The 17,669-nt window shown below is 45.1% G+C and overlaps 4 protein-coding genes across 4 annotated transcripts in view; 3 read left to right on the forward strand and 1 right to left on the reverse strand.

The window, feature by feature from the left end:
* Positions 1-269: 269 nt before the first annotated feature.
* On the forward strand, positions 270-5,768 carry LOC143432865 (glutamate receptor ionotropic, delta-2). Its single transcript, XM_076909817.1, has 10 exons — positions 270-290; positions 416-570; positions 1,474-1,658; positions 1,972-2,156; positions 2,269-2,658; positions 3,373-3,540; positions 4,124-4,350; positions 4,467-4,669; positions 4,751-5,016; positions 5,141-5,768. The coding sequence occupies exons 1-10, from the start codon at positions 280-282 to the stop codon at positions 5,766-5,768; spliced, it is 2,418 nt and encodes an 805-aa protein (XP_076765932.1). The 5' UTR covers positions 270-279.
* A 57-nt stretch (positions 5,769-5,825) lies between these two features.
* On the reverse strand, positions 5,826-7,300 carry LOC143433280 (uncharacterized). The gene is made up of 5 exons (XM_076910567.1): positions 7,207-7,300; positions 6,425-6,689; positions 6,256-6,354; positions 6,052-6,171; positions 5,826-5,974 (listed from the first exon to the last, which is right to left on the reverse strand). The coding sequence occupies exons 1-5, from the start codon at positions 7,298-7,300 to the stop codon at positions 5,845-5,847; spliced, it is 708 nt and encodes a 235-aa protein (XP_076766682.1). The 3' UTR covers positions 5,826-5,844.
* Positions 7,242-8,395, forward strand: LOC143432889 (translation machinery-associated protein 16). Its single transcript, XM_076909851.1, has 5 exons — positions 7,242-7,359; positions 7,438-7,529; positions 7,645-7,785; positions 7,851-7,999; positions 8,064-8,395. Exons 1-5 carry the CDS (start codon positions 7,357-7,359, stop codon positions 8,375-8,377), a joined length of 699 nt encoding a protein of 232 aa, XP_076765966.1. The 5' UTR covers positions 7,242-7,356; the 3' UTR covers positions 8,378-8,395.
* A 4,526-nt stretch (positions 8,396-12,921) lies between these two features.
* LOC143433281 (uncharacterized) overlaps positions 12,922-17,669 on the forward strand; it is a 52,550-nt gene continuing 47,802 nt past the window's right edge. Inside the window, exon 1 of the mRNA XM_076910568.1 lies at positions 12,922-13,141. Within this exon, the coding sequence (XP_076766683.1) occupies positions 13,048-13,141 (94 nt within the window). The 5' untranslated portion in view covers positions 12,922-13,047. The remainder of the gene's footprint in view (positions 13,142-17,669) is intronic.

A 17,669-nucleotide genomic window follows, 5' to 3' on the forward strand; every position in this document is an offset into this window, starting at 1 on the left:
CAATTCACCTAACAGGGTGGGAACCGTGTAGAATGTTTCATCGATGGCTATCTAGCGGTTAATTTCTATCGCATGCGTCGAAGGTAAGGGCGAAAGGACTACGTCGAGATAATCCTTCAGTCTATACTCGATCGCTGCCTAAGACGTCTCGCGTTTTTTTTTTTTTTTCTAAGCGTCGATAGAATTCGAGGAACTAGCCACTCTTTCGTTTCCACGGTATCTACCAGGCTTAAATAAATTTGTTAAAGTTAATTGTTCTCCTAGGAGGTTCCTAGTAAAATGATCGCAAGGTACGCGTGTGTTGTTCAGACAATTACCATCCCGTGTGCGATAGATCGTTTGTTCCTGACAACGAAGTGAATTGAACCTGTCGCAGTACCCTCTAAAAGACAGTTTCGTATTCTTTTGTTTATAGAAACACGAATATTGGAGTTTTCACGACGGTCTTATTCGCCATGGCGGCTGCTACTTGCACTTTACCCTCGCCTTTAACGTTGCAATTAATCTTGGAGTTCGCCAAGTGGAGGGCTTGGGATCAGTTAGTGCTGTTCGAAAATTTAACCTCGTTGGGTAAACCAAATCGATATTTAAATATTTAAGTGATTGAATCAAACATTTCTTTGCTATACAGATATATACAACATATATACTATATATTACTACTACTACTATACTATATATTACTATGTATTACTTGTAAACAGACACGCTCGTAATTCCTTGTTATGTTAACAAAGTTGCTGGGTTTGATTGCATAAATTGCAAAAACGCATTCTTACAGTAGATTTCGAGAAAAATATACACCGTGATATCCGCGATATCACGGTTCAAAGCAACGTCGACACTTTCTAAGCAAAATGTTAAAAACAAAAAATGTGAATTATTTTCATTTTTTTACTATCCACGCTTAAAGGGAGCGAGAGAGGGGGAGAAATATAAATGCGGTTTAGGAATCGGCACGTGCGCAACGCGTGTTCGTGCAACTGTACTTCATATCTGTTAAACGAAAATTTCCACGGTTTATCGACATTAAAATTTATTGCGAAACAAGTCCGTGGACCTTGGCTTTAGAGTAATCGTGTATTACACGGAATGATGTAACATTTAAAGCTGGCGCATTAATTGCCAAAGCTGCTCACGTGAAACGAAATCTCCGTCCGTGAAAATGTATAAGAAATCGGACTTCTTGATGTTGTAAGATCCGAATAATCGTGGGTCGGCAATCGATTGACCCTCGACTATCGTTTAATATAGTAAAATTCCTCGCTTCGAACTCGATTAAGTCGTAAAATATAAGACATAAAAATCACCTTCAATTAACGTATCTCGAAAAAGAACATTTTCACTTGACAGCTTGTTTTTACTTTCAACTGTATCGCATAATAATCATCCTCAGATGTCTAGCGACGTGAAAATGAAGAATATTCCACGAGACCTCGTTATCTAATATGATATTTTCTTTTTTTGGCACAGATTGTGTATTCACGTACACCAGGCCGCTAATAGCGTGTCTGGCCAACGAAGGAATCAGCGTGTCAATTCAGTCAGCTGTCAATCCAAATTTGCCGGACGCCCTCGCGATCCAGAAGCATCGGATCGGATCGATCGTTTTGCTGGACGGGCTTAACCTTACATCCCCTGACAATATTCTCAATGTGGTAAGAAGTACACCCGTGAAAGTTAAGTTAAGCACCCGTTAAGTGCTCGGAGTCTGGATTGTTATTTAACATTTGAGATTCCATTCTTAATTGATCGGCTATAGAGTTGGAATTAAAGGGTAGAAAGTAAAAATCTGGTGGAAGTATTCTTAACTGTTCATCGCTATAAATAATTTCCTAATAAGTCTGTATAAATTCCTAATAATTTACTAATTGCTGTATCAACATGCGACATAGAAGTAGAATAAGAACGCGTAATTTAATTAATCTCACAAACAACTGCTGCTATAACGTAAGAAAATGAATGTCTCAGGCATCACAGAGGTCTCAGTTCAATTACTATGTTTCTTGGCTAATGATAACCACGAGAAACACCGATGCTACGATCGATACTGTTCTCCGACACTTGAGTATCGGTATAGACAGCGATGTGGTCGTCGCGACACCCTCGTCCTCCTACGAGGCGATTCAGAAGTTGTCTCAAATGTACTGGAACAGGTACGTACATATACTTTTCGAATATAGCTTGAATGATGCTTCAGGTATCTAAGTACATCTTGTTCATGGTTAACCCTAGAAAGGGTTAACTAAATTTCCTCGTATTTTTCAGGACATGCTCGTCCTTGCAACGCTATGGTAACAACTTCGAGTTTCGTGAGCCACCCATCAAACGGTTCGACGAGAACGCGTCTGCCAACTTGAACTATGCTGTCCTTGAGAATAGGACGATGCTGTTCCACTTCGTCCATGTGTACAAGATCAGACACTCGGATAACACCAGTCTGGTGACTAATTTCCTTGGCTCTTGGAACCCGGACTTCTGGTCGTTGCACAGTCCGATCAGCGTGAAATTGCGCAGCGATTTCAAGGGGTTGCCGATCGTTTTCGGTGTGCTGAACGAGACGATCGACGGCCACATGGACATGCCTGAGGAGGAGGCGAACGACATAGCGCCGCTCCTCGACTTCGCCAACTTCGTCACCAGCAGCGTGAACGCGAGGTACAACTTGCAACTGCCATCACACACGAGTCGCATTAGGCAGGCCAAGATTCGACGCTTACTAAGACTCTCAAGAGTTTTGCAAATTGTGGAAACGCAGCTCGATGAATTTCTCTCGACGCTGACGAAATCATTCCCCTTCGCTCTTGGAATACGTTGAACGCGACAAGTTTTTTTTTTACAGATTTCAGCAAAGTATCGAGTAATGTATGCAAACGAATTCTGGGTTATTAATTTTCAGCTAAATCGTTTGCATAGCTGTAAACATTCTAGCCACTTTGTGTAAAAAAAGAACACATAATACTTGAAGACGGATATGCAGTTCACGGACAATTTAAAATTAAATCGCCGATTAAGAATGTGAAGTATGCGTTTGAAATTGCGATGCATTTAGGTCACACGTATGGTTAACTTGTGACGGTGTCGGTTAATAATCCGATGTGTTTTTAATTATCCCATATGTCTGTAAGGTTATAAAGAAAGAGGAAGAAATATACGCGATTATAGAACCGTGTTTTTTTTTTTTTTTTTTTTTTAATTGCACAGTTATCGGAGAGGAACACGTGAATCTATTGCATCCTCTTCTTCTTTCACGCCTACACTTCTCTCTTTTGCCCCCTCTTCGCCCCTTCTATTTCGTTCTTGTTGAATTCGTAACTTTAGTATAAACTGATACCATAATTGCGTAAATAGAAAGGCGATAAAACTTTGCAGCATAGAACTGATACCGCACGAGAAACTTGGCACTTTGAACAACAAAGTTTGGAACAATCTTCTCGGGGACGTCGTCTCAGGAGCTGTGGACATCGGGCTCGGTTACATCACCGTGACCGAGGAACGGCAAGCGGAAATGTTCTTCTGCCACCCCCTCATCCGCTACATGTGAGGAAACTTCCGTTCTCCAATTCACCTTTTCTTGTGTTGTCACTTGCGTTTATCATAGCATTGAGAAGAATTCAACAACAACACAGCGATGTCTCGTTAAATGCATAAGTTTTGGTCCCTAGAACTCTTCGTTACTGTCTCATTGAACGGATCTGATCGAGAATTTAATTATCGGATGATTTTATCCATCTCGAAGATTGATGTGCAGGATGTTTGTTGAGTACTTCGGGGACGTTTCTGAAAAACTGATGCATTGGCAAGAATGTATTGACACTCGAGTCTGCATTCAAACGATACGCGTAGTTTTTTCGCAGAGATGACACTTTCTAATCCGTCACAAGCGTTTTTCATTCTTGCAACACAGCGATTAGTAGTTTCCAACCAGTACTCTTTGACCCAGGAGTCACGGTCTCAGCAGACTTCCCTCTTGACTCCACTCTGCGCATCCTAGCTCACATCGCAACGAGATCATTGCTGAGGCTGTCAGAATTCTTTGACGTATATGAAAATGATGCGTGCAAATAAATTCCTGGTTAGTTGAAAACAGTCACACTGTTCGAACGAAATGATTTTCGCACAGGAGAAACATCTACTACCATCCATTGGAGACTGGGACTATGAGAGACATATTTCGACAACCCTTTAACAACTATCTATTGGGCTGCGTGGCCTCCACTTATTTCGCTATATTGATCGCGATGAGTCTGATCATTTACGCGGCGAAAACTGTGCTGCACTACACCGAGGAGACACGCGTTGGAATAGGAGAGGCTGCGCTTTGGTGCATTAGCATAATGTGCATGCAAGGTTTCGTAATTTATCGACTAATTTTCACGTATCCCCAATTATCTCAAATGCTCTTACTATCCCTTGGTATTCTTACACGAAAGGATGCTCATTATCTAGCTAGATATTTATCGCAGGCTCGCCATGGACACCTCGCAATCCATCGGGGAAAACCGTACTACTATTCAGTCTAATGTTCGCATTAGTGATGTACAACGCTTACGCTGGCTTTATTACTTCAATCTTATCGGTGCAAGCCAGTGGTATCAAGTCCATCACCGATATCCTGTCGCATAACTTCAAACTGGGTTACAGCATAACCGACGACGAATACATCAGGGTGAGTTTGGAGATGAGAAACGTTGCTTCATCGATCGTTTCGAAAAATTTCTTTCTACTTCTTCCACTCGTTCATATGTAGAACGTGAACGACAGCAACCTGCGGGAATTGTACATAAGAGCGTTCAACAATCGGGAGTCACGACTGGACACAACGTCCGGTCTGACGAAGGCTGTGAAAGGACACTACGGTTTCTTCATAAGCGCGACCCTTGCTCGTCGCGCGCTGAGGTCTACGCTGATCCAAGAGCGATGCACCCTGAAGGAGCTACCCCTCCCGCAAACCTTCACGATGGTAGCTCTGCCCATGGCCAATTCCTGTCCTTACAAGAAGATCATTAATTTGAAGTACGTCGATTAATTTCAATTGCTCTACGATATTTTATGCTTCGCATGTGCACCGTTCTTTGGAAAATCGAAGGAGGTGAGATAGATCTTCTTCAGATCAACTATCGAACGTTGAATGTTTCAGTATACTGAAAATACGAGAACGAGGAGTTCTGAATAGGATAACAGAACGGATGCTACCAGAAATGCCGCGATGCAAGTCGCCCACCACCTTCCACAGCGCCAGGCTAGCCGACGTCTACTCCGCGTTCTTCATTCTGATCGCTGGGGGGTTGTCGTCCATCCCGATCTGGATCGCGGAAAGGATTTGGAACCGTAGGCGACAGATGAAAGAGACCATCGTTCGTGGGATGCGCAATCACCATCTGATACCCTCGCATCTGCCTCATTTCCCTCGTTTCCCAACGTTCTCGCGGTTCCCTCATTTGCCACACTTACATCCTCGTCGTAATCCGGAGAAGGGTGTTTCTGACAAACATGGCACGCAATGCGATTCGACGAGGAACGAGGAACACCGTGCGTCGGGTGTCTCAGTGCCCGTCGAGAAAGAGTCCTCGCCAACGAAGATGATGGAGCACGTCGATACCAACGCGGAGATAAATCGACCGCGTTTCGAACCGAAATTTTTCAGCTGGAGGAAACAGGCCAGCGTGAAACACGCGAACTCGTTTTCAGGATCGGAACGTAGAAAGTTGATCAGTGGGCAGAAAGGTAGGTCCAGGGATAACGCTGTATTTCCATTTCATCAGTAAGTAAGGGGTTAATCCGTCGACGCGAATGCACATAAAAATTTTATAGACAGTGCTTTTCCTTCAGCTCTGTATACGTTCAATCGCGTTTATCGTACTTGTCATACGTCGCGGTGATTTTTGCCTTGGCATTGTACGCCTTAAATGGAGATTCGTATCTTTTCGTATCTTCCATGCTTCTGCAATCTCTTAGTATACCATACGTGCTTCTAAAAAATGTTTAACAGTGAGAGAACACTGTGTGATTTACGTAACATAATTGGAGATATAGTTATCTAATTATTACCGGCACATAACGTTAATTAAGTCAGGAAATTTTTCGTCGTCGTTGCACCATTGTTGCCATTGCTCGTATAACGATACCTCCCCGATTTCGTCCAGATAATAATGACAGAGGTCTCTCAATCTAAATAATTGCATGTATCGAAGACAGAAATAGAAGTGTATAATGTATTTACAGTCTATTCCGTCCTTCACGTTCCTCACTCACTTTTTCGCCCAAAGTCCATCCGCAGACGTGGTCACCATGATGGAACCCGGCAATCGATCAGAAATGTATCGTTTCTCGTCGATCTCACGTAGACTGTAGCTGTTAAAAGACCGTAAAAATGTTACTTTTCCCGTTTAACAGTGGTAGAATTTATTTGTCAGTAATTTACTATTGGAAAGAATAGTCGCAGATCGTCCTCAAGAGAAGCTCGATTTCGGTATCGTTCAAGCACGCGCTGGGCAATTCTTCGTGGACTTTCAGTAGCGTCTGATTTATCTGAGAAAATGTAAAATAATATTTCAACAAATTGTTATACTTATAGTAACTCGTCTTTGCGTGCAACGATTGGAAGAAATGACATCCCCTTGGTGCACGTAATCCCCCTAATGCACTGTTGCGCAACCTTGTCAGCAATAGCAAGACACATTCCGCATCTGATGCAGGCGGATGAAAAATCGATATCCATTCTGTCACAGGACGAGCAGGACCGCAAATACGGAATCTTCTGAACTATTCTGAACTCCGTTGGGTCGCAATTGTAGTAGTAATCCGCTGTGGAGTTCTCATCGCTTTTGTTAAAAATCTGCACTTTATCCCTTCGACATTTCCTGGATCTTTTTCTGCCGAAACTCGTCCCGTTTGACGTTAAAATTAAGAGAAGCAATATCACGATAAAAACTTTCATCGTCACCGGTCGCTTCCGTCGAATTTTTTATCTCCTCATGTCTGAGATGTGGCTAGAGCCGCCAAAAAAGTTTGCTCGCATAAAATTCCTATTAATATATACTGTATCAAAAATAAAGCTGTACGAAACAGGTTACAATTTCAATATTTCATCTAAAGGTACGCGTAGGTTAAAAACAGAAGAAAAATTTGGAAGTTTATTAGGTCGGAAGTGATATGGTAAAGCATCATGCGGTGTTGCCCCTATCGCCGAGAGATGTCGCTAACCATCGGTGTAGCAAGTAGTACTACCTTTCAGACGTCTGACTAAAAGTACCATTCTGATACTACTTAGCGAGTTCTGACCAATAGGCTGGCCCATGTGGTCTGTGCAAGAGATTTCTAGGTTAGGAACGTTGATTACAACAAAATACAAACATGGTAAGACTTTTATCGACTTGTACTTAAAATATCCTACTGTTTGCTGAATATTAAACGTCTGCATTATTCTTCTTACAGGCCACCGCAATGAGAAAGGAGTTCCTGAAGGCTAAGAAGGTTACGCATCCAAACAGCAGAAAATCTATTGCCATTGCAAGAAGAGCAAAGAAGTAAGTCATATAATTTTCGCGTATTCGACTCCTTCCAAGGCAAGGCTGTTTGGAACTTAAAGCCTTCAGCTTTATAAAAATTGTTACCATTATTGATGAATATGTTTTGTTCCAGGATAACAAACAGACAGAAAGCAAAAATGTCCGGCTTGATAAAGCAGAATTTAATTGGTGAGAAAATGCTCTGGATGAAAGAGCACATGGTTCCAGATGTCTGTCCCTATACTCCAGAATTAACTGCTCAATTATTAGAAATGTGGGTAAAAGAGGACCTGCGAGGGAGCTACAATTATTAGTAACTTTTCCATATGCAATTTAAAGGTATATAGCTAGGAACGATGAAGAAATGGAACAGATTGTTATCAAGCGGTCTATAGGTGGCCGAAGGAACAGACAGCACGCAAGCAGAGAAGATGTGATTCGGATGACCAAGGAGAGAGAACAAGAAGAGTACGATACATGTGGTATAGGTAAGAAATTAGAATCCCTTTTGTCCATAACAGTAGAACATCTAAAATTTTTTTCGTGTTTCAGAAATTCCGGATATTTTAAATACATCTCAGTGTAACATGCTGAGGAATTGGGACGGAGAGCTAAAGTATCTGACCAATTTTAAATTTAGGAGGTTTGGAAAGAAACATTTAAATGAAGCATTGCAGAAAGCAACTAAGGAACCGAAAGAACGCACTAGTCGAAACGTGCATCCGAACATTTCGGAGAAACCGCAACCCCCAAAAGAGGATACCCCTGAAGAAGTTATTCCTCAAAATACAGAGAAGTCGTCGAGCGAATCGAATGATTTAGCAGAAAATAATCAGTCAACAGAATCCAAAATGGAAGTAGAATAAATTTTGCAATCACCTTTTATTTTCGTCTTCTGCTTAACCCTTCCCTAACTACCTCATCCTTTAGTTTCATTTTTTTTTACGAAATCGAGCAATTTTATTTTCGAAGCGTATCCTCGATAGCATCAGTCTGTTTCGCTTAATTTATGTTTTGCTCGACAATTATTTAAGTAAGAGAAGAGAAGCTAAATAGCGTCATCCGCAGCGGATGTAACAGTTCGCGACACAGTTGTCTCCCATGGGGAACAAAAGTACATCACGGGGCAAAGAAGACGACTCGGCGATTGCAAAATAGTTAACGAAACTGGAACATGTGAATGCGAGTTACGTGCGCATCGCAAATCGTAAACTTCGTTCCCGCATTTCCTGCTCTCCTCATTTGTTTCGTTTCCGTCGTTACGTAAATACGATAACGAATTGCATAAACGTTTAAAAAATTGGAGTATTCTTCGTAAATAACGAGTAATGTACCGTCCAAAACAGTTCTGCTGTTTTAAGGAACAAAAAAGAATCAATGATTATCCATTCTACGAAGAAGAGATAATAATTGTAACGATATATGTTTTGTGATTGTTTGAAGGATTGTTGATGTTACAGACGCAGCTGCGTTGCAATTGCAAGGAATTTCTCTCGATGAGCGAGACGGAGAAAAGTGAGGAACGAGACATCGAACATATGGATAAGAGTGAAAGTTGGCGAGGCTTTTGCTTCATTAAGTTATCAACATCAATTGGTATCATGTAATAAACGCATGTAACTTTAAGTATCAAACAGCAATGTATTCGTTTCTGGTATTATTATGCTTCGTAGGAGGCTGCAATCCCATCGCAATCGCGTTCCAATTGCGCGTCAGATGCCATCGACTTCGACGCGCCGGCCATTTTTACGCTCGCTTAAGCTTTACGATCTCTAGGCGTCCTTGTGTTCTCAATTACACGCGACGCTAATCCTCCCTCTCGTTAGACGGATCCGTGCCGTTGCATTAGAAAGTACGTTCGTCCTGTTGCGTCTTTCTCGAGTTTACCCTTTCTCACCAACCAACCCTTAAACAGTACAAAAGTACCACTTCGCAACGCATCGATTCCAAACCATCGCGAAAGGAACAGTACAGAAGATTTAGTGCTTGTTCATTCGAAGACAAATAACACCCATATGGTTACGAGTTGTACCTATCTATAGTACGATAAAACCTTTCTCGAAAACCGTATAATTATACAAACTTATCTCCATTTAATTACACCACGAAAGGGTTAACTATGCGATGTCCACTAAATTACGCGAAATTCTCATCGTCCTCGCAGGCAGTTGCTCGTGAACGTCAAACCAAGATCGTTCTACATCGCGCACCGTGTAATTACACCCACTGGCGAACAATGACTTCGACTGACAACGATCCTTGCGCGCAGTTTCTCCAAATGTCCACGCCCTGATCGACGCTTCGCGGTCTCACCTCGAGTCATGCTCGCCGGGACGTTGTTCAATTTCGCGGTCCGCGAGCGTGACGGTCCCTGCGCGAGGCGGGTAACGGAGGATCGAGACGGGACCAGGCGCAGAAGACGCGAGAGGATCGAGGAGGCCTCCGCGAGGGACGGCAGGGAGTAGTTTCTCCGGTGGAATCTCGGCGACGGAATTCGATGATCGGCCAGCGAACGAGCCGACCATCGACACGAATACCCGAGGGGACGAGGCGGACACCGAGAGGAGAGAAGAGCCTCGCAGCTCGTGAATGTAGGTCCTCGGGTCGCCACCTGTAACGCGTACCTCCCACCTCGACAGCCTGTGCCACTGTCGTACAGCCCTCTTCAAGAACCGCGTCCGTGTCCCGTGGCTCGTTCATTCAGTCCAGCCAGGCGGACAGGTGGACCACCTTATCGGGAGACGCTCCGCAAGGTTGACTTTAACAGGAGCGTCTCGACAGGCTTGACTCCTGGGCTCTTCTGCTCGTACAGGACGCCTCTAAGGAGGCACCACGAGCTGCGAGTGGGCGATCAAATGGATGGACTGGAATACACTTTGTGGGTGGAGGAAGGTCGTAGGAAGTAGGGTGCATTGGAACTGAGATTGCGTTAATGGGTCTTGATTGTTGTTATCGATCACGTTCGGTTAGATGAGTTCGAACGATTGGATCGTTTGGACGTGCGAGATTATCGATTTATGTCTGGTGTATATGATGTAGGGGTTGCAGCTTAGGGACCATGGGTGTTAATATATTGGTGGAAAGGTACTGCGTGAATCAGCGTGTTACTTGGTAGTAATTGGGAATGATAGTATGTAGTATTACGAGACTCACGCTCCGTATCGCCATATTATTTCTGTAATAATAATGGGAACACTGTTATTGTTATACTGTCGACGGTAATTAATAATTAGCGCATTACCCATATAGTAACGTAATACGCGAACATATAAGGAATGCGAAGTAGTACTTCTGAAGTAAGGCAGGCGGTATAATAAAACAGAAATGGCGCATATTAGGCGTACGTAGAGGAAGTGCAGAAAAAATATTGCTTCGTTAATATGCAAGATATCTCTTTTTCTCTCTGCGATGAGATGTACCCACGGTATTCCTCGATACACCATTTCTTATTTTAAATTCAAATGGGCCAACTTTCTCAAAAAGTGAATTTTCTTTTCTACCGAGCAAAAAATCTTCTGCCGCACAACAGCTAGACTCTTTTGCGGTGGAATGTTTTTATAGCGAGATGTTTAACGTGAAACTTCAATACGTTTGAAAGGGACACCTCTCGTCGACACCACCTTGTCTCGAGGCGGGCCACTTCGCATAAATTACTTTTCTCCTCGAGAAAAAGTAAATCGAAGATCCGTTATTTTTGAAAGTAATTTTCTACGTATACATCTTTCAATGGCCTAGACTCTCAACAGCTTCCATATTTTACGTCTTTCGCATTAAAAACCGAAATAACCGTCGATCGAATATTCCCGTCCACTAATCAGTAGTCATATCTGCTCGAGCAATTGAAACTTGACAGATCAAGGGGAATCAGAGCACGAATCAATTTGGTTCTTAATTAGAAACGTTCGATTTGTCAAGTCTCGATGAGATATTCAAATATGTACGATTTCTCGTCCCATCTTCAGCCTCGCACCGTTCGAGTACCATTATTGTGACGATTGTGCCACTCACGCTCGTTGGCGGTCGTTCCTGATTACCGCCGCTGATTCAGTGCCGATCGAGGCGAGCTCGCGTTTTGCAAATTCGATCGACGCGAGCTTACGAATGTTCCAATTACAGAGCAAAGCAGAAGTTTGACGGGTAAATTAACCCGTGTGCAACAGCTGTGACGTCTCGCGTCACTGGTGCACCGGCTAGAATTACCACGTAACGGGTGCCCGTGTAATACGGTTCGAAAGTGCCCTGGCGCTGAGACGACGAACGGAGCCGCGCGAATGAGGCGAAAAAGAACGGAGCTGGCTCGCCGCTGGAATTAATCGGGCAACTTTCTTTATGAATATTTTCTGCGCCACCCTGCCGCGCGGTGTTTCATTTTTAATCGCAAAACGGTTCTTCTTTTCAAATCGCTCCTCTACTTTCACTATTACAATTTCTGTTTGCTCGCTAGATTTTCTGCTTAGAAAGTAACAGAAAATCTCTCTGGCCTTATCTATCGATGAAATTCCTACTCGAATTAAACAAAACCCATACTTCTTCAATCGTCTCCACTGTTCCCATTCTCCGCATCTACCAATTAATACCCCCCATCGCTCTCAAAATCCTCGCACCCCAAATCCTTCCACCATATCCCTTCTTCCCTCCTTTGCATTTCATTCTCTCTCCACTATCAGCCTCCAAACAACAAAATGACACGCGACAGGAGAGGAAAACGTAACCAGGGTAGCTTCTGATAACATATCGCGAACCTAATCACGCGCGTACGGTCGCGATGACAATCCTCGCGATGATCATCCTCGAGAAGGGAAGAACGTCGCGACAGACGAACGGACCCTCTCGCAGCAAAGACAACAACCGAGAGCAGCGACAAGAGAGGATAAACCGGTGAACGAACCACCAGAGAGACGGACACACGGGGAGAGAGAGCAATAGCAAGAATGATGGTGCACGGTAGAGGGGGTTGGGACAGAAGCGAGAGAAGAGGGGCCTTACCGGCTCGCCTCTGGCCTCTCTCTCGATACACCTTTCTCCGGTTCCCAACAGCCGGCGGCGGGGCTTGCTTCCCCTTCAGTCCTCACCGGGACACAGACAAAGTTACGCACCCGGAGAAAGGTCAATCGGTCGGCTGCTCTGCTCGTCGAGTGCTCCGGAGCTCTCGTTCAACCGCACCGTCTGGTGACCAGGTGGAAAAGTCTCGACTCCTCGCGTGTACCCAGAGAGATACGTGGATAGACTGTGACGGGGAATTCCCATTCGAGAACCGTTCATTTGTCGATTTTGGTTGATCGATTTTAATTTTGGTTTCCTTTCATCTTGGTTCTTGGTCTCTATTCATTGCGTTCGCGTCCTGGTAGATTTCGTCGGTACGCGTGTCGAGATAGAGGTGGTTCGCGTACGAGGTGTGAAAAGAAGAACGTCGACGGTTCTGGTGCCGATGTAACGGGCAAACGTTTTGTCGTTCGCGGGCCGTTTCACGTGACAGTGCGCGTCTTCTGCTTGGCAATATTTCGTGAAGAGCTACTCCGTGCCAGCGGGGAAACAGATGGGCGAAGAAGACATGTGGAGGCTTTGGTTCACGAAGCTGTTGCTGGTGACCGCCGTGCTGCTCGCTGTCGCGGCGGATGCGAGATCCGAGGGTGAGTTCCCTTGTTTCCGTATTCGATGTTGCGCGGTTAGAACAAGAAAAAGATTTGAATCGCTTGTTAAAAGCGACGCCATCCAAATGTCACCTCGCGACACTCACTCTCGTGTCTCATTTGAGAGCCTATCTGAATCTAAATATATTCACGAACGCCTTAAAACGGTAGCAAGACAACTCGATGTATCGAGATATCGTCGATACCAAGTGTGTTTTACGAGCTTTTCCCAGGACAACTTATGCAAACGACGTTTGCATCACGCGAGCCAGCCGCGGCTGGAAACGCGTTAAACACTTTCTAATTCGTCGCCGCGAGAAGGTAGAAAATACTTGTCGCGGAACGCGTTGTGCAACGCTCGTTTCTGCAGGAAGGGTTAAACTCGAATTTGGCTCGCGCCTCTCGCAGGATAGCGGAAGTCGACTCGTGCGACTGGTCCATCGTTGAAACAGCTGTTCCTCCGCGTGGTAGCCGAGACCCGGCTCTCCATTAATAGGACAGCCACATTTGTGCCACGCTTCGCGCGGCTCTCACCCAGCTGGGATTGTTCGCGAACTTTGTACTCGCGGCTGTGATTAACACGCGAGTAGGAACTACCTGGCGTTTCGCGTGAACCGTGTTTCTTGTTAAACCGCTGGTTGTCGCGACACGAGGGAAAAAGGGGAGTAAAATGGCGTAGACGGCTCAGTTTCGTGGAAAGCCTGCGTGGGAAGTTCTGATTAACCCTTTGAATAGCGTGAATCTGCTTACGTATACGGTTGATACTGTTATTGCTTGTTCGTTCACTTTTCCTTGCGTCTCGTGGACGCTTCTTACTTCTAATAAGAGTTACACTCTGGTACATTGGGGCACAATCCATATGAGTTTTGTCAAGCAGAGACGCTAATGGCAACTTTATGAATAATACTCCACGACAAGTCTGTGGTATTTAGAACAAAATGGTTACTCAAAATAGCTTGAAAATCGGCGTTGAACATCGTGGAGAACCGCGAAATAATCGAGTACGTATATTCGTGGGAGAGAAGGCAGGAGCAAGTGTTAGATCGAAATTGATACGGTCGACGGGTGGTCCAAGATAGAAGGATCAACGAATGAAGGTAATTTTGAGGAACAGGTTGCATAAGTTCAATGGAATTAACGTTAACAGCGAAGGAGTAGATTAGAGAGATAGTACCGTGTACCTAGGTGTTGCAAACCGTGTAACGGTGTGCGCGGACGTAACAATACGTCGCGTAAATCGTTGTGACCCGAATAACCGGAAATTAAATCAAATGAGAGGACGAAGCAACCGTTCGTACGCGCGAGGTTCAACGACGTTACGATACGCTGGCGAGCTGTCCTCGCGAAATTGGAAAATCCTCCGCGACCTTCCTCGAACGTGAGGCAAAGAAAAGAAAGGAACGATGATGGCCCATCGGCGTTAAAGGAGGGCAATGCAACGCACACGACGCGAAAACGTTTCGAAGTATCCAACAACGAGGCGTCCCAATTCCATTAATTAACATACGCGCAGATCGAATACGAACAATCCATCGGGCAGAGCCGACTCGACGATCGACCCAGATGGAAACGGAACGGAAACGCCGAATGAAACCGATCTTCCTGGGACTATAGATGCATATATACACAGGCAGAGAAATTGGGACCTGCGAACCGCGCGCGGCATTAGAAAATAATGCCGATAGTTTGTGTGTTACGAACGGAATAACGGTCTGCGCGGCTTATGGCGCGAGCGAGCGCGCGTTCCACTCCGGTATCCGCTTGCGTCGATCGGATCCAGGACCGAGGATCGCGAGGGACGAGCGCGCGCGCGCGCTCGATCATCGATCCCACAAACGTTCACGGCTCGATGTGGATCGAACGACGCAGCGTCGTTAAGATCGTTATCGTTAATCGAACAGAGCTGTAACGCGTCGAGTGAAATGCGATTTTAATTAATATGGAGTTGATTAATAAGAGCGGGCTCTTCGTTTGTTTCCATTGTTTTCAAAATTGCGTCATATGGGAAGAATTGGGATTAAGATCGAAGCTCTGGCGGTAACAAGTTTGCTTCTTTAGAAGTGCTGCGAATTTTAGGAAAATGGTTGTCAGGAAGCATGAAGATTGGTGACACATGTTTAAAGTTCTCGAATATTTTTCAAGACTCGCAAAATAGCTGAACGAGTCGTTCACAACGATCGTTTCGCGTTGCGATTAGTTTGGAGGGTTGTTCGGAAGGCTTTGGCGAGCGTTCGGTTTCGCGGTCGACGCTCGCTCGATGCAACATCGCGTCTTTATTAAATATGCACGTAATCGCTGGCCAGCGCGAACCGGCGCGCGTAATTCTTTAATTAATGCCGGAGCGGTATCGCGTACGATGACTCCGGCGGTCGTTCAGCGAGCTGCCAGCGCGTGCGAGCCAGAAAAACAAACCGCGAACGCGTGCTGGCCGAGATCCCAGTTGAACGTCTCGGAAACGAGCCGGTGCGAATTAGCTCTTCCGCTCGTGTATCGTGCGAGTGCTCTGGAACACTGAGAACACCGGAATTTCGAGCTTCTGCGCGAAGAGGGTTGAAATTCTGGGACCACGTCTCAATTCTGATCTGGACGCGACGAATTCTCGAATTTATTCGATTCAATGAAAATAGTGACCAACTCTGACGAGATGTAACGAATTCTCGTTTTCATATCTAGAATTCTAAGTCCAAGAGTTTAATTCCAGTGGACAAGTCTGGCATAGTCGAATTCTCCTTTCCATGTCTAGAATTCTAAGTCGAAGAGTTTAATTCCAGTGGACAAGTTTGGCATAGTAAAACGAGGTGGCTCGTAGAAGGAACGTCTGCTGGAAAAATTCACGTACGTTCGGTAGGATCGTCGTGACGGAAAGCACGATTTCGCCACCTCGAAGCGTGGAATCCTTTTCAGCGGCTAGGATCGTATATTAGATCGCGGATCGCGGACGACGTCTCCCAACCGCGAAGACGTACGAGCCCGAAGGAATCGGGGCTCGTTAGAGGCGACGATCTCTCTCCTGTTTCGCAGCAGTGAATGGAAACACGGAGGTAATGTCCGCAAGGCCAACCGGCGTCGTTAAAAAACGCTGCGAATAATGCAACCGGCTTGCGCTGTTCCGCGCCTCGAGGCCCTCGTTTCTCTCGTGATTTTCTGGTTGTGGTGTAACCGCTCCGCGACTCGCGTTTCATGAAATGGCGGCCGAATTCTTGAGGGATCCTTGCTCTTGGTACTCCTGTTTCTTCGTAGTAAAAATTATAAGCAATGGTGTATTACGAGTTACTGTGTTTAAAGAAATTCGAATCATTCTTTCATCGAATGGTAGCCACGCTGTTTGAGAATCTACGTGTAGAAGAGACGAATCCTCGAGGCTGTTCGATATACCGCGCGATATTCAGGGTTAATGAAAATCATCGGGACGTCTTCTCCTCGTCGATCATGGGAAAGCGTAGCCGGTATTCTTCTATTGGGAATAATCCGCGGGGAAAGCTTCCAATTGATGAGTTACACATTAATGCAAGTGGAAATCTCGGTCGCAGGCCGTAAGAAAAGTGAGTACGCGTTCGAATTGCCTTTTCCGATCGGCTAATCGATTCCAGCCATTGGGGAATTCGCTGGAAAGTAAACTCTGAAACTCTTCGCCGGTAGTGCCAGCAGAGAATGGTAAAAATAAAGTACGGTCGATCGTGCGCAGCGGTGGGCAACGCTAACAGAGAGGTATTCCTTCGATCAATATTTGATTAGCGAGAGACGATATTGAATCGAATGGATCAATTGATTTACGACTTCCTTTAACCAGGATAACTAAAGTAAGATGATGTAACGAGTGACGCATGGAATCATCGACGAAATATTACACTTTAATCGATCGAGTTTCATCCACGATTCAATTTTCATACAATCGTTCGAGATTCCTCAGTGTTTAGTAGAAAATCAAGCAATCGTTTACGTAAACAAATCAGATTGCTATAGAATTATATAAACTGGATGCAAGCGAGCGTTTTATAGGAATGGAGAGAAACAGAAAGGGTTAATCGCTTCTCTCCCCTTTGTGCGCTGCGTTTGGAGCGGAGACTTTCTCCGGTTCACGGAAAAAACGTCCGATGGCTCGCGTACCCGCGAGAAACGCCGCTTCTGTCCGCTTTGCGCAATTACCCGGGCGTCGCTATCTAAGGGGGAGCGCTCCTTTCCCGAGTGCCGTTTAATTTCCCGAGCTGCCGTGCCGCGAAACGGAGCAGGGACGCGTTTAAGCCGAGCAGGAATGCGTGGCTTACGCCTTAGCTCCCGGGAACACCGCGTTACGTTAACTCCGTTAGACGGCACGTCCCTTCGAGCGGCTGAGCGAACGCGATCATCTTTGGTAACTCGCTTTTTCCCTCCGTTACGTACGCGAAACTCGCGGCGTTCCTCGAAGCTTTCTGGTGACCAGTAAGAGATTTTCTACGCGCAAGAAACTCGCGACGTTCCTCTTACATGTCTTCAGATTGGATTGTCAGAATGGAGTTAAGGCGTTGCGAGCATTCACGTTCGTTTTGGC

The sequence above is a fragment of the Xylocopa sonorina genome, chromosome 2 (genome assembly GCF_050948175.1).
Source record: "Xylocopa sonorina isolate GNS202 chromosome 2, iyXylSono1_principal, whole genome shotgun sequence".
NCBI lineage: Eukaryota > Metazoa > Arthropoda > Insecta > Hymenoptera > Apidae > Xylocopa > Xylocopa sonorina.

What these genes read in the sequence shown, in the direction of transcription:
- LOC143432889 (XM_076909851.1), top strand. An exon ending in ATTGCAAGAAGAGCAAAGAA is followed by an intron (nt 7,530 to 7,644) that starts GTAAGTCATATA and finishes GTTTTGTTCCAG; the next exon opens with GATAACAAACAGACAGAAAG. An exon ending in GTACGATACATGTGGTATAG is followed by an intron (nt 8,000 to 8,063) that starts GTAAGAAATTAG and finishes TTCGTGTTTCAG; the next exon opens with AAATTCCGGATATTTTAAAT.
- LOC143433280 (XM_076910567.1), bottom strand. Translation starts at nt 7,300, where the DNA reads ATGGGCCAGCCTATTGGTCAGAACTCGCTAAGTAGTATCAGAATGGTA. An exon ending in TGCGACTATTCTTTCCAATA is followed by an intron (nt 6,355 to 6,424) that starts GTAAATTACTGA and finishes GTCTTTTAACAG; the next exon opens with CTACAGTCTACGTGAGATCG. An exon ending in TTAATTAACGTTATGTGCCG is followed by an intron (nt 5,975 to 6,051) that starts GTAATAATTAGA and finishes AACATTTTTTAG; the next exon opens with AAGCACGTATGGTATACTAA.
- LOC143432865 (XM_076909817.1), top strand. An exon ending in CTGACAATATTCTCAATGTG is followed by an intron (nt 1,659 to 1,971) that starts GTAAGAAGTACA and finishes TGAATGTCTCAG; the next exon opens with GCATCACAGAGGTCTCAGTT. An exon ending in TCTCAAATGTACTGGAACAG is followed by an intron (nt 2,157 to 2,268) that starts GTACGTACATAT and finishes CGTATTTTTCAG; the next exon opens with GACATGCTCGTCCTTGCAAC.